General features: G+C 46.3%; 1 protein-coding gene across 1 annotated transcript; it reads left to right on the forward strand.

The window, feature by feature from the left end:
- The first annotated feature begins 6,111 nt into the window (after positions 1-6,111).
- Positions 6,112-15,927, forward strand: LOC136550591 (mediator of RNA polymerase II transcription subunit 33A-like). Its single transcript, XM_066542207.1, has 12 exons — positions 6,112-6,489; positions 6,606-6,719; positions 7,361-7,714; positions 8,336-8,652; positions 8,809-8,900; positions 8,983-9,310; positions 9,659-9,866; positions 10,920-11,034; positions 11,517-11,690; positions 13,376-14,048; positions 14,122-14,328; positions 14,462-15,927. Exons 1-12 carry the CDS (start codon positions 6,251-6,253, stop codon positions 15,550-15,552), a joined length of 3,912 nt encoding a protein of 1,303 aa, XP_066398304.1. The 5' UTR covers positions 6,112-6,250; the 3' UTR covers positions 15,553-15,927.
- The last annotated feature ends 1,006 nt before the right edge of the window (positions 15,928-16,933 follow it).

The following is a 16,933-nucleotide window of genomic DNA, read 5'->3' on the forward strand; positions in this document are numbered from 1 at the left end:
ATGCTATTCTTGTAGAAGAAAAGGGCATCTAAGCTATGATTGCCCAAATGGTAACACTCTTAAGCTGAATACATTTGGTTATGATAATATGCTTAGGAGAACCACAAATGGAGTTAGCACTAGCAAGGTGATGTGTTCACCACAAACTAGTACTAAGGCCATTTGGGTGCCTAAGCACTTGTTGACTAACTCAAAAGGACCCAACAGGAGTTGGGGTACCAAAGTGTGCTTAGGATATCGATGTAGGTACTTGGTGGTGAGATGAAAGCTTCGGGGTGGTTGAGCAATCAAATTGAAAATATTCACTCAATCTATCAACCAATGCTTATCATAATCTCTTATATGGTCGACCCAAAGATTAATAATCGATCATATTCTCTACTTCATACTCACCATTGGTAACTAGTACCTAAACCCTATAGGATAGCCACTTTAAGTCTAATTTTTTCAATAGCTCACAAATAGCCACATTTTTGAAATATTGAAAGTGGTTAATTAGATTCAAATTTATCTTTTGTTGTTTGCCATATGGTGCTTTTAATGACTCTCTAGCAGAGCAATTCACTTGTTGAGATGCAGGCATATAAGCGTTTTATTTGGATGTTTTAAAAGTAGATCTCGGGAAAGCACATGTTGCTGCTGCTAGTGTGTGGTCGTGGGTCACTGCGCGCGCCTGATGTTGCTACTGCGTGCATGCAGGCACGTGAAACAGATCGGGCTCGAGTGGTCCTGTGCATGCATTGGCCTGCGCGTGGCCTCTAGAGCGGGATGGGTGCAGGGCGAGGGAGCTATGTACGTTAGGCGCGGGCGAGGGAGCACCGTCCGTCACTGACGTCTCCAATTAGACGATCGGGCGCAAGGAAGTCTGCATTTGAATAAACACAAAGAGATCTATCCAAGCAAGGAACAAATGGCTAGGCCTAGTGCCCGAAAGTTTTTGGCATAGAACGTGTTACTCCTACAACTTTTCTTTGGAAAAAAAGCATTGTGGAGGAAGAAGCCTGGTGCGTGTTGGTGTAGCCACAGGATTTGCCCTGATCGGATATGATTGCTATGATGTTATTTGGGCCTTCTAGGTTTTTTAGAGAGAGGAGGACCTTCTGCTTTTATGGACCAAAGTTGTTTAGGAACTTCAATCAATTGTGCTACCTTTTTGTTAGGTACTCTCTAGTGGCGAGCTGGTATTGGCCATGGGCCAACATGGACATCCCATGGAGGGCCCAAGGCGGCAATAGGCAAACAATACAAAGGAAGGAAGGTAGCAAATGGGGAAGGCATCGAATGAATTATCAGAAGAGTCTTCTCCTACCTCTGTTCCTCGTCTCCCTCCTCTAGCCTCTCTCTCTAGGTCTAGAGCTCTATCTCCCTTGCCTAGTTCAATTTCTTCTTTCTCCACCTAGATTGCTCTGCTAAGCTCAAGACCTCTCTTCTCCTAAGATCGTGTAATCTGATTGTATCCTAATAAGTTGTTTTGTGATCTATTCGAGAAGGGCGTGCTAACAAATTGGAACTTAGAGCAAAAATCATGTTGTCCACAAAATCCACCACCACCACGCCATGGGTCCTCTCGACTACCGGTTGCTCCTGGCTAAGATTCAAGCAATTCGTAAGGAGTTGGAGTCTCAGTTTGTCAAGCTCCGATAGTCCTTCATCGATCCAGCTTCCACTGCCATCACTACCACATCGTCATCGCTGTCAGTTTAGCTACCCACCCCGTACCATGATGACTTCATCGCCTCTGACTAGATCCGCATCGAGAATGGCTTCACCTCCACCGACCCCCACACGTCGCTCGACGCCAGCCAGAAGCTCATCCAGTGTGGCCCCGTCGACATCGAGGACATTCCCACCTCTGATGCCTCTACAGCCTTCTCCACCTGCTCCTCCACCTCGGCCATGCTGGCGCCCGTGCCTCCCTCTGCGTCCGCGATGACCATGAAGCGTGCGAGGGTCTTGATCTCGTAGGTTCCCGTGGGGGCTGCGGGTGGTGCGTAGAGACGAAGGCAGTGAGTGCTCCTCTGCACCAACTTTGGCTGCGTCGACCATGACTTACTCCTCTGCCACTCTGACTGCGGCGTGCCCACACGTTTGCCTTGGCTGCGCCAACTGCGGCGTGCTCCTCCACGCCCACTTTAGCTGCATCGACTACGGCGTGTCCCTCCGCTTCTTCGACCGGGGCATACCCTTCAGCATCCACCTCAGCTCTGCCGATCGTGGCATGCTCCTCCATGCCCACTTCGGCTGTGAAGACCACGGTGTGCTCCTCTGCACCTACCTTGGCCTTGTCCACCTCAGCTTCATCGATCGTGGCATGCTCGCCCGCGCCTACCTTGGCTTTTCACGGACCACGGCGTGTCACTCCTTGTTTGCCTCGACTTTGCTTGAGGCTGTCTACGCCGTCTCATTCGGCTGCTACCCCAATGACCCTCGCCTTCACCGTGCCCTATGCGCCAGCAGTGGCCATCGATGCCACTGACACCACCGGTTGCAACTCCATGACCAACTCGCCTCTGTCGCTGCCCCAAGCCCTTCGACAAGCACCAACAACATGGAGCTCACCCTCAGTGCCACTGGTAGAGCTACAACTCCATCAGACTTCTCAATCGCAGCCAGGTCCCTCAATTGTGACGCATCCACCAATCGCTCAACAAAATGTCTGGGAGGTGCTGTCGATGCTATGGCACTTGCTGCGGTGTCTGCTGCCCAGGTCGACCTTGACTCGCTCATCTCCACCTCCCAAATGACAGCACTATGGTTGCTGGGTGCATGCCTCAATGGCCTTCGCGCGCTGTCCGATGGGCTGGAGAACCTCGGCGACATGGAGACACTGAATGTGTGCAAGAACTTCTAGTACCTACAAAAGCTACCCTACTACATCAGCCTCCTCATCTCGCTCCAGAAGCTAGGCGTCAGCTACAACTCCATTGTTGCGCTCCCGGACTCCATGGACTACCTCACCAAGCTACAGCAGCTCCTCCTCATGGGCAACGGGCTCAACGACACCAACCCCGCGTAGCTTGCCGTGCTCTACGACATCAAGGCGCTCAACCTCTTCGATGAGCTGCCTCCAACCTGACCCTCAAGGTGTTCGACACTTGGTGGCAACTATTTCGAGTGTGCCCCTGAGCAGGTGCAGTTCGTGCACGAGTGCGTCGCCGACACTAGATGTGCACGAGCTCGATCTAGATGTGCTCGTCTCCATCGACACTGCCGCACATATGGAGCACTATGCCCTCAATCTCCATGGTTACACTACGCCCACACGATCGTGTCCATGTTCACGCACCCCAAGCTACCGACCAGCACGTCCATGACACTTATCGCTTGCAACGTCACCGAGGCGTCTACCACAGCAGCTTCAACGATAGCAAAGGTTGTAGTCACCACCAGCGCCCAATCCATCTCCATCGTCAACACCAGCTACGTCGACCATGCCATGGCCACGTTCTAGCCTTCTGTGGTGGTGCTCCATGCTCGCGCTGCTGGCCGAGGCGCTACGCTGTCCGCGTGGGTTGCAACAATAGCTCTTACAAGCACGTCTTTGTCTATTCCAACAAGTGCTCACAAGTTGTTCAGCGGACCGCTCAACAGGTATATCACCATGCTTTTCCCTACTCTTTTGTTGGATGTTCTGTTGTTGGATTGCACTGCCACTATGCGTGGGGAACATCAAAGATCTCAGAAGATGGCTGAATCGAGTACAGTGATGTTGTGTCCACCTCTGATTCATCAACATGGCATATTCACTTATGGTTTGGGAAATGATATGAAACTGAGGTCACCTTTGCTTCCACCTCGATCATTTTCTCTGCAGTTTGAGATCCAGAGTACTGGAGTTCAACTCAGACCAACCCCTTGGCTACCTTTTTATAGTTATGCAACTCTAGTGCAATGGATAAAATCTCTGGTTGCAGCTGATGACATACTGCCAAAGCCTCCTTGGGTGTCATTTGCTATAGGCACCTTGTTCACAGTTGGTTACAACTGCAGTAACCTATGTGATTCATTACAGTATGCATGGCAACTACTACTTGATGGGGGAATATATACCAAAGTTGCTGATGTTGGTGCTGATCTAGTTGGAAAAGTCGAAAGGAATATCCCTGAAGATGATCTGAGAAAACCAGCTATCATTGCAGACAATGTTGGTGACAATGTTGGAGATATTGCCGAAATGGGGTATGGTGCTATCGTGGCTGCTCTGGGAATGCTCAGTACTATCGCTACTGTCAGTGACAATGCTGGAGGAATTGCTGAAATGGCTGGCATGAACCACAAAATTTGTGGGAGAACTGATGCTCTTGATGCTACTGGAAACACTCCTGCTACCATTGGGAAGGGTTTTGCAATTGGTTCAGCAGTCTTGGTGTCTCTTGCCCTCTTTGGTGCTTTTTGTCAACCGTGGTGCGATCTTGACTGTTGATGTCCTGACACCTAAAGTTTTCATTGGACTGATTGTTGGTGCCATGCTTCCATACTAGTTCTCAGTGATGACAATGAAGAGTGTTGGCAGTGCAGCACTCAAGATGGTTGTGGAAGTTTACAGACAGTTGAACACTATACCTGGGCTCATGGAAGGTACTACCAAACCTGACTATGCGACGTGTGTCAAGGTCTCTACTGATGCACCTGTCAAGGAGATGATTCCCCTTGGTGGCCATGACTAGATTGGTTTCTCTGCATTGGCTTGAGGGCAAGCCAAAATTAAAGGAGGAGGGGATGTTAGGTACTCTCTAGTGGCGAGCTGGTATTGGCCATGGGCCAACACGAATAGCCCATGGAGGGCCCAAGGCGGCAATAGGTAAACAATACAAAGGAAGGAAGGAAGGCAGCAGATAGGGAAGGCATCGGATGAATTGTCAGAAGAGTCTTATCCTACCTCTGTTCCTCGTCTCCCTCCTCTGGCCTCTCTCTCTAGGTCTAGACTCTAGAGCTCTATCTCCCTTGCCTAGTTCAATTTCTCCTTTCTCCACCTAGATTGCTCTGCTAAGCTCGAGACCTCCCTTTCCCTGAGATCGTGTAATCTGATTGTATTATAATCAAGTTGTTCTGTGATCTATTCGAGAAGGGTGTGCTAACACTTTTGTATGGAGCCATGGGCCGTTGGGCCAAGCAACCAGTACATCATCTATACAATTTAGTACAATTTAACGCAGAAGATTTGATCATGATTTTTTTTAATAAAAAAACGACATAATGAAAGTTTTCAGAAGAGAACATATATTTTTCTGCGAGGAATCAGAACATCACCGTTTCTCTTCCTCCTCCGACTCCATGCTAATAAAGTAATAAGTCAACGCTCCACTAATCGTCTTCTGCTCTAAGCGGGCATGGCGTGAAGACGTGGTCTACAACGTGGACAGCCGCCCGCGTACGTCATCTGCGACGTCTGCCACAGGTAAAGTTACGTGGCAATCGCCCCGTCCAAGGACGGTCCCGTCCCGATCCCACGCGCCAAATGGACTGCGTGTTGCGTGCTCAACAGCCTCAACTGCTCATGCACGAAACACGATACATGAACGAGAACGACGACTATGGCTAACTTCAAATAATCCCATAGCTCCCGCCACGTACACTCGGTCGTGACATCACATGCCTTGCCGACCGCAGCGTGATGGGTTTCGCTTTCATCTTGATCAGTTTAATTTAACTTTAACCCTGAGACGTTTCTAGTGCAGAGTTGCAAGCCAAAGAAACTAGTTAACCAGTGAACCAATCAACCAACGACCGGTTTACCCGCCGGTTGAAAAAAGAAGCCCAACACTGCAATAACGGCGACGCATTTGGATGCGTCACGTTTCCCGAAGATGTGCGGGTGCAAAGCTCAACTACTACTGGCTAGGAGTGTATTCCTAGGACTAGGAGCGAGTCCATCGAATCATTGCGGAGAGTTCAGGGTCATCCGACGCTTGTCCTTGATGCCGGCCCCACCTATCAGTGAGCGCTGCGCGTTAGCAGCAAAGTCAATTGATCTCCCACGATCGCGACCGAAGGCGATCGGCGAGGATCCAACGGCCCAGATGTCTCCCGCACTGTACCCTCCGCCTCTCAGCTCCCTCCCCTTTTCACACGAACCCAGTGTCCGTCGCATCGCAGTCCAGAGAGGGGGAGACCGGAACAGAGAGAGAAGAAAAAAAAATTCGAGCCGCCCGCACGCAAAATCCAAACCCAAACCCTCGGCGAGGACGCCACCGTGGCGACGGCGGCGGCGGCGGCGGGGCTGGTCCCCGCGGACCTGGAGCGGCGGGTGATGGCGGCGGTGAAGGCGTCGGAGGCGCGCGGGGACCCGCCGCTGCTGCGGGCGGTGGAGCTGTCCCGCGTCATCGCCGGGGAGGGCGCGGGGCCCCTCCCCAGCGCCGACCTGGCCGGGATCCTCGTCTCCAACCTCTGCTTCGCGCACAACTCGCCCTCGCTCTGGAAGCTCCTGGGCCAGGCCGTGGCCTCCCGCCTCCTCTGCCCGCTCCATGTCCTCGCGCTCCTCACCCCTAGGTGCGCCCGCCCTCCGGGGCCCCCTCGCGTGCTGGAATCGGTGCCCGTTTGTGTGCTCTTCGGTCACGTCTCTGTGGGGTGTGAGTAACTGATCTAGCGGTGGTTTTGTCACATAGGGTGCTGCCGCAGCGGCGAGCGCAGCCTGAGGCGTATCGGCTCTACCTGGAGCTCCTCAAGTGTCACGTCACGTCGTCGTTGCTGTCTATGGAGGCTGGGCCTAATCGTGACAAGTAAGACCTCATCAACTAGGAAATGTGCTACCACTAGGTGTGATTTAGTCATAGCATCTGGTGTCTTGTGTCAGTATTTTTCTACTGTTTAGATATAATCCCTCATGTATTGCGTGCAACATTCTATAGATTTTGTGCCACATATCAAAGGTAGAAGCGTTCCTGGCAAGCTGGATGTTTGAAACTTGAATTGCACCACTCAGTGCTAACATTCCATACACAGTATATCTAGTTTTCTTTCAGATTTTCCTGTTATGCTCTCAATTCGATTGATATGCATCTAAAACTTTGAACAGGAGTGTACAATTAAATTACAATACATAGCCTTATGACTTATGAGGTCAAGCTACATGTTTAAGATTGGGGTTCAATGGTGATGCTCTATGTTAACACTTTTTTTATTCTTGTTTTATACTTATGCCAAGATTTATGCTCATCTGTGGATACCTAATACATTCTGTAATGTCATGATATGGGTTTCCCCCCTCATGAACTTTTTTGCTGCCTTTTTTTTCCTCTTCAAGTTTTCTGATTTCATCTTTTCAGTATACTCAGAATCTATTATTCACCGTTAAACTGTGGTACACTATAGTACTATACACTACTGGAAGTTGCTCATAGGTAACTATTGTACTTCCCAGGATAGGGAAGTCCATTGCTGAAGCTTTGCAACTATCAAAGGTTTATGGATTTTCTGGAACGGAGTTTGGACATGTTGTCATTATGTTTGTGTTGGCTGTTGTCAATAAACTGATTGATAGCATACTCGAGGATTGTGGCTTTCCATCTGCGATGGCAGAGGGGCAAGAGAGTGTATATGCCACTGATGGGCCACAACCTATGGACTTAGATGTTAAAAGGGGATCTACTGAGAACCAAAATGAGCATCGCGAACAGTTACGCCGGAAGAACACTCTCATGGCTTTGGACGTGTTGCATATGATGGCTGCTGATAGAAAGATTCAATCATTTCTGCGCTTGATATTCCTGAACATGTATGTTTTCTCATACCCTTTCTCACGAGATCGTCTATGTATTACCCTTTGGATAGGTTTAACTTCGACTGGTTGCAACTAAGGGTGAAATTAGTTACAGAACGTTAGCCCAGCATTTCACATGCAACAAGATACAAGGTGTTTTAAGTGTGCCCACCCTATTAATATGTTGACCATGAAGATGTTATATCCATGATTTAAGTATTTCCCTTCTTGTCATGCACTCAAGCAATGCACTTCGGAAACATGTTAGGTACCATATATGAAAAAATATTCTTTACAGCTTTTCTGCAGTACATATAGGGATAGTAATAGGCTTAAGCAGTAAGTTTATGTAGTAATATATTGTTCAAAGGAGAGATAGATTTCTAGAACTTTTTCCCCCAATATATATATATATATATATATATTCGATTTCCAAACAGTTACTTGAATAGCAATCAACTTCTCTGGTAGCTGTCAATAATATAGTAGTAGGTTTCGTTACCTAAACCTTCCATCCTTATTGCCATGACCTTGCACAAAAACTTTCAAAACGTACATCCCTACTCGTTTTGTATTTTTTCTGTTGCTAATAATCAGCATTACAATTGTGCTAACGAGGATTTTTTTCTAGGTTAGGCCTGAAAAGTTCAGTTCTCTACGCCAGAGGTTGAGTTCTATTGAAGCACACAAGGTGTCCTTGGAGACTCTACTGCCTTCTGGACACAAAATTAATGACTTGTTAATAAATATCTGGAGAGTTTGCAAAACAGACTATCAACCAAATAACAAACGCATTCTGGGTGTTCTTGGTAATATGGGATCCGGTGGCTCCCTTCTGGGCCAACTTACTGGAGCTGGGAGGCCCGCCTGCTGGATAATATTTGACATATATGTGGAAAATGCAATTGATGGGAGGCATCTAAGTCTTATATCAGCTATCGGGATTATAAAAGGTACTCCCTGACTCTCATTTTAGATGACTATAAGGCAAGTTTACATGTCGGTCCAACTATGTAGACGAAAATGATCTGCGTGTTTGCAATCAAATTATTCAGTTCTTGCAAGAGTGACTTGATGTTGTTACGAAATATTGTGTTCCTTTTATTCAGAAATGACCAAGACAATGCAAGTGCTTAATGAAGCAAGCTGGCAGGAAACATTTAAAGCTCTTTGGATTTCCGCCCTTCGTCTTGTACAACGGGTAAATAGACCTTTCCATGATAATTATGAATTGTAGTATTTACATCCATGTGGCTTTCTCACTTGCAAAGTGTTATAACTAGGCTAGAGAACCTCTTGAAGGACCGATTCCTCATCTAGATGCAAGGCTGTGCATGTTGTTATCTCTTATACCATTAGCAGTTGCCGAGATTCTTCAAGAAGAAAGTGATATGCTTGGAGCTGAAGGAAACAAAATTCTTCCACAAAGACAAGGGCTTATATCGTCTCTCCAGGATCTGATCCAGTATTCAGGACTTCTTGTCCCACCTTCATCAGTGGTGAATGCAGCTAATGCTGCAGCCTCAAAAGCGGCAATATTTAAGGCCAACTATAAGACTGGGGTTGGCAACTCTAGCTTGATGGACCAGACTGACTCTTCCATGAAAGCTGGTACTTGTACTCTTCATATCCTACCAATTAGTTAATACTTATCACATTAGAAAGAAAGCAGAGGCTATGCTGGGTGAGACACACATAAGTCCTTGGTTTTATCATTTCTAATTCCCTCTTGAGGGGGTGTGAAGTTTCACTATCTGTTTCTTGCTGAAGGCATTCCATGGGCCTCCGCTAGTTGAGTCCCCATGATAACCAATCTTTGTTATCATATCGCTTGTTAGCTATGCTCGGAACATTTTTATGTCCTTATCGCTTAAGTATTCTGTTGCTCATAATAAATGCATTTTTAACCCTTCATCATTCTATCCTTTTTTCTTACTTTTACTTGACCATTTTTTTCAGCTGGGAACATGCTCCATCTTATTATCGAAGCCTGTATCTCGAGAAAGTTGATTGATGCATCTGCTTACTTATGGCCTGGTTATGTTGTACCATCTGGGACTTTAAAAGATACAGCCTTGCCCCAAGAATCCCCCTGGTTAAACTTTATGAAAGGGTCTCGACTTTCAGGACCCCTTATTGATGCTCTGGTCGCAACTCCTGCTTCAAGGTGTGTAAATTGGTGTATAAATTCTAATGGCCAATCATGACTGGTTTGCTCTTAAGACTTCTTTTCAGCTAATAATTTACTACTTTAGTGTGCTATATTACATCATTTGCTCTCGTGCAGAATTTTGAAATGAGAGCAAAATAGAAGCATCCATATAGCGTGCGATCTAAATTAGGCTCCTGGGACTACTAGCTACCCTGGTTCTTTATATTTTAAGTCAACTCTGCTTGATGTCTTGTTCCTTTGTTTGTACCTTTTTTTCCTTTTGCTCTCCACTGCTAGAAGTAGAGATGACTTTCCACTCCTGGGACTCCACTCATCCACAGAATCAATCTGTCTCCATCTCCACTCCCGTGCATGCTTGCCAGGTGCCCTGGCCCCTACTGGCAGCACAGCACCCGTGCATGTTGTCCTCAATGCCTAGCAGCTGCAGATGCCAGAGTGGAGATGGAGATAGTGGAACTGTGGATGAATGCAACCGGATTGCTGGTATGGGCTACAGAAAGTGGTGCCACCGGCCACCACGGCTGCGGTAGTCCTTGCAGCTGTGGCCAGGCGATGGAGGTGGAGTGACTGGCTGTGGGACGCAGAGTGGAATGGATTGGATAAGGCTGCCTGGTTAGGGTTACAGATTTTATATGTGTTTCTCCAGCTGCTGTGTTGGGCCAGCCGGGCCTCTAAGCAATTTGCGCATATGAACAGCACTGGACCTAGCTACTCGAGGCCCCGTGGGGAATCGAGGACGAGGGACAGTGGATCATCTCTGCCCCCGTTAGACCCGAGGGGGATCAATTTTCCTCCATTTGGTTCCCGTGGGGCAACATTTGCAACCACACCCGTCCTCTTATAAGGGAATTGCCCGCGGGGAATCGAGGATCGAGTCCCCATTGTCATCTCTAGCTAACACCACCATGTTCCTGCCTTGTTTTGAAATCTGTTTGTTTCTTCAGACTTCAGTGTTTCGGAGTTGGACAAATTATACATTTTTTTTTGTTCTCTACTGCTACCATCATGATTATCCTGCGCTGATGTGTAATCTGTTTGTTTCTTCAGTGTTGCGGAATTGGACAAATTATACAGTATAGCAACAAATGGTTCAGAAGAAGAAAAAACAGCTGCTGCAAAGATTCTTTGTGGCGCATCACTTGTTCGTGGCTGGAATATTCAGGTACCTTGATTTACTGTTGTACACCTTACTGTGTGAAGACTGAAGACATTCCATATTGTCAACATATAGCTGACTGGATTTTTTTGATTCTTCTGTAACAAAGTTCATTATTTTTTAGGTGAATCCATTTGACAATGTGGGGTTGTGCATTTGATTTCCTTTTTCATACTCACAAAAAGGGCACTTCCACTATTTATTTACTTCATAATGTTTTTTAATGGAACTTAGGGAAATTCAAATCTTAAACTATTAGCATAGCTGAAAGTTCACTATCGTTTGTTAGTCAAATGCATGTGAGAATAGTCCCAAAAATCATCAGTAATGTAGGGACGTAGGGCATTGACATGTTGTCATATACCAACATTTTGGGGACACAGCTAGTTACCTAAAAACTGTAGAAAATCTTACAGACACACTTGCTACAATGTTGTATGCCTTTTTTTTATAACATTTATGGCTATATGCTCATGCACATGTGTCAGGAACATGTGGTCGGTATGGTGGTCAAGCTATTATCAGCTTCTTTACCCTCAGATTCCTCAACTTCAACTCCTGGGAGCATGAGCCACTACCTTGCTCATATGTCTGCGTTAAATGAAATCTTACTCGGTGTGTCTTATGGTGACGCCATCCACATTCTTTCGTTGTATGGAATGGTAATGATAATTGCAATATAACTTGGTTATGCTATTTATTTGTCAATCTGTTATTGGAATATTAAACTAGGTGAATGCTTTTGCATATTTCTATTCAGAACAGATCCTCACTACTAGATGTGTGCTTTGCTTTGTCCCTCAAAAACGTTTCTTATTTGTTTCATTGACATCAAGGAGAAAAGTTTCATCACATCGTTAGAGACTTAGAATGTCAATAGATCAGTGTTTCTTTACCATAGTTATTAAGGCGTCGCCTAGGCGACGACTTGGTGTCCAGGCGATTTTTGAAGCTGGGCGTCGGGCTCGCCACGACCGAAGGTCGTATGTCGTCGCCTTGCGTCGGAAGGCGTCGCCTAAGCGAGATTGGGCGTCTGCCTGGACGCCGCACGAGAGCAGATGCGCGCGCGCGCGGGCGGGAAACGGAGAGCTGATGCGCGCGCGGGAGGGAAACAAGCGCGAGAGAGTTGCGCGCGAGGGGAAACAAGCGCGGGAGAGTGCGCGCGAAGCGGCGAATATCCTTCTGCGCGGGGGAAAAGGAAAGAGGCCTCGCAATCTTGGAGTCCCCGCCGTCGAGAGGGAAAGGAGGAGAGAGGGAAAGAGAAGAGGGTGGAGGTCCACCTGGAATCCGGCGGCGGCGGCGGCGTCTACCTCCTCCATCCCGTCGCGTGCCCTGCTCGCTTCCGGTCGCAGCTTCCGCTGCATCCGCGACTTCTGCTACATCCATGACGGCGCCGCGTCCCTGACTTCCGCCTCATTCGTGACCCCTTCTCTGCTCTGGACTTCTCCACAGCCTCCTGCGCGTAGGTACGTTTCCCCCCTAGTCCCCTGCTTCCTCTGCTTCCTCCCCTGCTTCCTTTGCTCTGCTTCCTGTGCTCGTGCTGGATTGTTAAGACCTGGATAGATGCGCTCCTTCCTGTGCTAGATTGCTATTCGGTTGACTGCTTGGCTCTTCTCTGCTCTGCAGCCAACTATTAAGGTAGGATTTGCTTCTAAATTCTAACTATTAAGGTATAGTTAGCTTCTAAATTCTAGTCGCAATATATATATTAAGATGTTTGTATGGCGTCGCCTCGCCTCGCGCCTTAAGCGCCTAGGCGTCTGGAAGGGGGTGGCTCGTCGCGCCTCGCCTTACCGCCTTAAGAACTATGTTCTTTACAATTGTTCTCCACATGCAATTTTGTGTTTCCCAGTGTGCCGTGTTCTTTTTCAGTTTGGCTTTTAGCGCCCTGTTCGCTTGGCTTATAAGCCGTACTTTTTCAGCCAACGAACAGTATTTTTCTCTCACAACAAATCAGCCAACAGTACTTTCAGTCATGGCTTAAGGCATGTTGTTCCCTGTACAAGTACAACAACAGTTTAAAGGACCTGTACTATAGTTTTGCAACCCCTTGTTAACTTGTCATATTTACTAGTAGAAGTTGGAACTGTATCTGACTGTAACAACTTTCACTTGCTTCACTAACATTCGATGACTGCCCTAACCTCATTGACCAATAAGTGCAGTATGCAATTCTTTGTGCTTTGGACCATTTATTTAGGTATCCTGCAAGTAGTAGTTGTGTTATGTGTGTTCTAATATTACTATGTCACAAATGTAAAACATTTTATTAATTGGGCACAGAATTATTTAACATGGCTGCACTGATTGCTGTTCCTGAATTTAAGAAAATCTTTATGTGATACAGGTTCCAGATGTTGCTGTGGCTTTAATGCCACTATGTGAGGCTTTTGGGTCAATAGCACCGCCACCTAATCACAAGTCTACCATTCTTGATGAAACATCTGTTTATTCGGTCTTCTCTTGTGCATTTCTTTGCCTTCTTCGCTTGTGGAAGTTTTATAGACCTCCTCAAGAGTATTGTCTTGCTGGTCGTGGAGGCTCAGTAAAGCTGGAACTGACTCTGGACTATCTGTTGTTGATGCGCAATAATCGCATTGAGTTCTCAAATTCATCTGCCCCTAATAGGGATTCTTACAACAATATGGGCTCAGTCAATGAGGTTCCTGCTCAGCCGATTTATATTGATTCTTTCCCCAAGCTAAGGGCTTGGTATTTCCAGAATCAAGCTTGCATCGCCTCTACACTTTCTGGTTTTTGCAACAAAAACCCTGTCCATCAAGTCGCGAACAAAATTTTGAATGTGATTTGCCGAAAAATGAATAAAAGTGGGGTATCTAGTAATCTTTCATCCATTTCTAGTAGTGGTGTCAGTGGTTCCTCTGTAAGTGCATCGGATGATTCTTGCCAAAGGCCTGCTGTTCCTGCTTGGGAATTTTTAGAAGCTGTTCCTTTTGTTCTTGAAGCTGTTCTGACAGCATGTGCTCATGGGCGGCTTTCCAGCCGAGACTTGACTACAAGTGAGTTGATTCCCCATATTGTATGTTGGTAGCTCTCAGCATCATTTTATTTGCTAATGTTACCGTACTGCAGGCTTAAGGGATCTCGTGGACTTTTTGCCTGCTTCTCTTGCTGCAATTGTAAGCTACTTCTCAGCAGAAATTACACGAGGAATCTGGAAACCTGTTCCAATGAATGGAATTGAATGGCCTAGTCCCGGTGCTTCTCTTCATTCCATTGAAGCTGAAGTAAAGGAAATTCTTGCATCTGCTGGTGTTCAGATTAACAGCTGCTATCCGCGTATGTTCTGCATTCTGTTCTTGCACATCAACTTAGTTACCTTAGTCACATTTATTGTCAGGCTTCGCCATCGATATGCCAAATACCTTTATTCCACTTATGTTGTCATATAAAGCATATTATATTCTTTCAGGTGGTGTGCCGCCAATGCTTCCTTTACCTATGGCTGCACTTGTCAGCTTGACGATTACATTTAAGCTAGATAGGAGTTTGGAGTACATTCAAGGGGTCATTGGACAGGCACTAGAGAACTGTGCAGGGGGGAGTTCCTGGCCAAGCATGCCCATTATTGGGGCATTGTGGACACAGAAAGTGCGAAGATGGCATGACTTCATCATCCTCTCTTGTATGCTTTCTCCATTTGGCAGAGACAAAGATGCAGTTGCGCAGCTCATCCAAAGTTGCTTCTTGTCCTTTCTGCAGTCTTCACCCAGTGGTTCTGACATAATTGCAAACCGTGGAGTTGGGGCTTTACTAGGGGACTCGATCACGAATCAAGGTCTTAGGCTCCCAATGGCACCTGGTTTCATCTACTTGAGAACATGTCGAACTTTCCATGACACTTTCTTCATTAGTGAAGTGATCCTCAAGCAAGTTATTGAGTGGGCTCACAAACTTGCAAATGGATGGTCTTTCAATGGGCCTCCGCAGTTGAAATCAGGCCGGACACCACTATCTTGTGCAGCATCCATGGCGCATCAGGTCGCGTTGCTTGGTGGAGGTCTCCTGTGCATAGCAGGTGGACCACTTGTGGTCCAGGTGTTGTATGAGGAAACACTGCCAACACTGCTGCTATCAGCCAGAGAACAGAGTTTGAAAGAACCTGGGCCAGTTTCTAGCACACTCCAAGGTTATGCCATGGCCAACATGCTCTTCTACAGTGGTAGCCTGCTTTGGGGAGCGGATAGGACTGATCCTGTCATGAAATTGTCTTTCCTCTGGAGGCGGCCACGGGTGGTGAGAAACCACATGGATTTCATAGCTGGTGTATTGGACGGACACATTCTTCTGGGCTGTGACCCGGGTACCTGGAAAGCGTATGTGTCGCAATTTATGTTCCTGGTGGTGAAGTTTGTTCCATCATGGTTGCGGGACATAAAGCTGGAGACGCTAAAGAAGATAGCAGCTGGACTTAGGAGTTGGCATGAAAATGACCTTGCTCTCTCTCTTCTTGAGCGAGGAGGACCACAAGCAATCTCGGTTGTAGTCGAGACCTTGCTGTGATCCCCTGCCATTTGGACATTTTGCCCCCACCTGACAGAGCAGCCGCTGTTGGAGTTTTGAGGGTTTGAGGTGTGATTTGAGGTCTAGCTGAAGTAATCAGGATAACTCTTAAAGAATTCCACTTGAGCTATGAGGATAACTGAAGTTTTATCATGTATGGTGAACCCATCGGGGGTTTTGTGAATTCAATACTGAAGAACATGCGACCTACTAGTAGGAGTGTATTAACTTCAGCCCTAACATGTAATATATGGAAAGTTCATTAACTTATTGTACTAAACTTTCTGTATTTTAATTTCTGTCCTCTCAACTCTCGGAAGTCTTCTACATTATTGCCCGTCGTGAAGTTGTTGCAATGCATCGAAAATTTCTCAATTTTTTTGTCCGACCGCACTTTACTCTCCTTGGTTTGGATCTCACTCTTATTATTGGCCACACATTTTCAATCCAAATCTCTAATATGAAACAATGTTTTCAATCCAAAGCCACCACATTTTTAATTAAACATGAGACCAAGTTTTGAACAATGTCTGTCTAGCCATGGTATGTGGTTTAATTCAAAGATATATTGGAACAGATGATGCGATGGTTGCATAAATCTCCAAGCCATATTTTTTTCTAAATGACCGTGCAAACTGTACATTTTAATAACACCTACAGTCTAAAAGATGACCATAAACTGTACGTTTTAATAACACACCTGCAATCTATGGAAGTTGACGAGGTGCTGGTCCTAGCTCCTTTCCTTCAAGTTTCAGTAATCGATTTTTATCTTTCATCATCAATATTGATAAAAAAAATTATATAAAACTTTTCCCATGACGCGAGTCGTGAGTCCTAAACTTCATTTTACTTAATTAAAGCAATGAAATTACAAAGTAGTTTTAGTGCAACCGTCAATCTGAAAGGCGGCCACAAACCAACACACATAAACGCCATCTTAAAGGAAATAACTACCATGTCATCGCTTCAAACCAAGGCCATATAAATTCCTACCAAGGCCACTGACACAGCGCACATGCTGCAAACACTGAAGAAAGTAAGCCCAACAACTAAGCTCGATCCAATCACATGGGTTTGCCATTTGGTGGCGAAAGTGTAGTCTTCAGAATTTCCACCCCATGCTCCTCCTGGAGGATGAACTGGCTTTTGTAGATTGTAGCCATGAGCAATATATAAGAGAGAATGGAGCAAATAATACAACTATTTATGTAGGAGATTAAATCCTTTTTTCCATCAAATCTAACGGCGTTGCTTGCTCTTCGTCGAGCTTGTCAAACTGCTGCGAGCCCCACAACATTGCAAAGTATTTTTTGACATATTGGATAAAATACTACAGTTATTAAGAAATATTATGACTTGTAGGCCCGAGAACTCGGAA

The sequence above is a fragment of the Miscanthus floridulus genome, chromosome 4 (assembly GCF_019320115.1).
Source record: "Miscanthus floridulus cultivar M001 chromosome 4, ASM1932011v1, whole genome shotgun sequence".
Classification (NCBI taxonomy): domain Eukaryota; kingdom Viridiplantae; phylum Streptophyta; class Magnoliopsida; order Poales; family Poaceae; genus Miscanthus; species Miscanthus floridulus.

Coding starts and splice junctions, on each gene's coding strand:
- LOC136550591 (XM_066542207.1), top strand. CDS start 6,251: ATGGCGGCGGTGAAGGCGTCGGAGGCGCGCGGGGACCCGCCGCTGCTG. Junction 6,720..7,360: donor GCTGGGCCTAATCGTGACAA/GTAAGACCTCAT, acceptor TGTACTTCCCAG/GATAGGGAAGTCCATTGCTG. Junction 8,901..8,982: donor CCCTTCGTCTTGTACAACGG/GTAAATAGACCT, acceptor TGTTATAACTAG/GCTAGAGAACCTCTTGAAGG.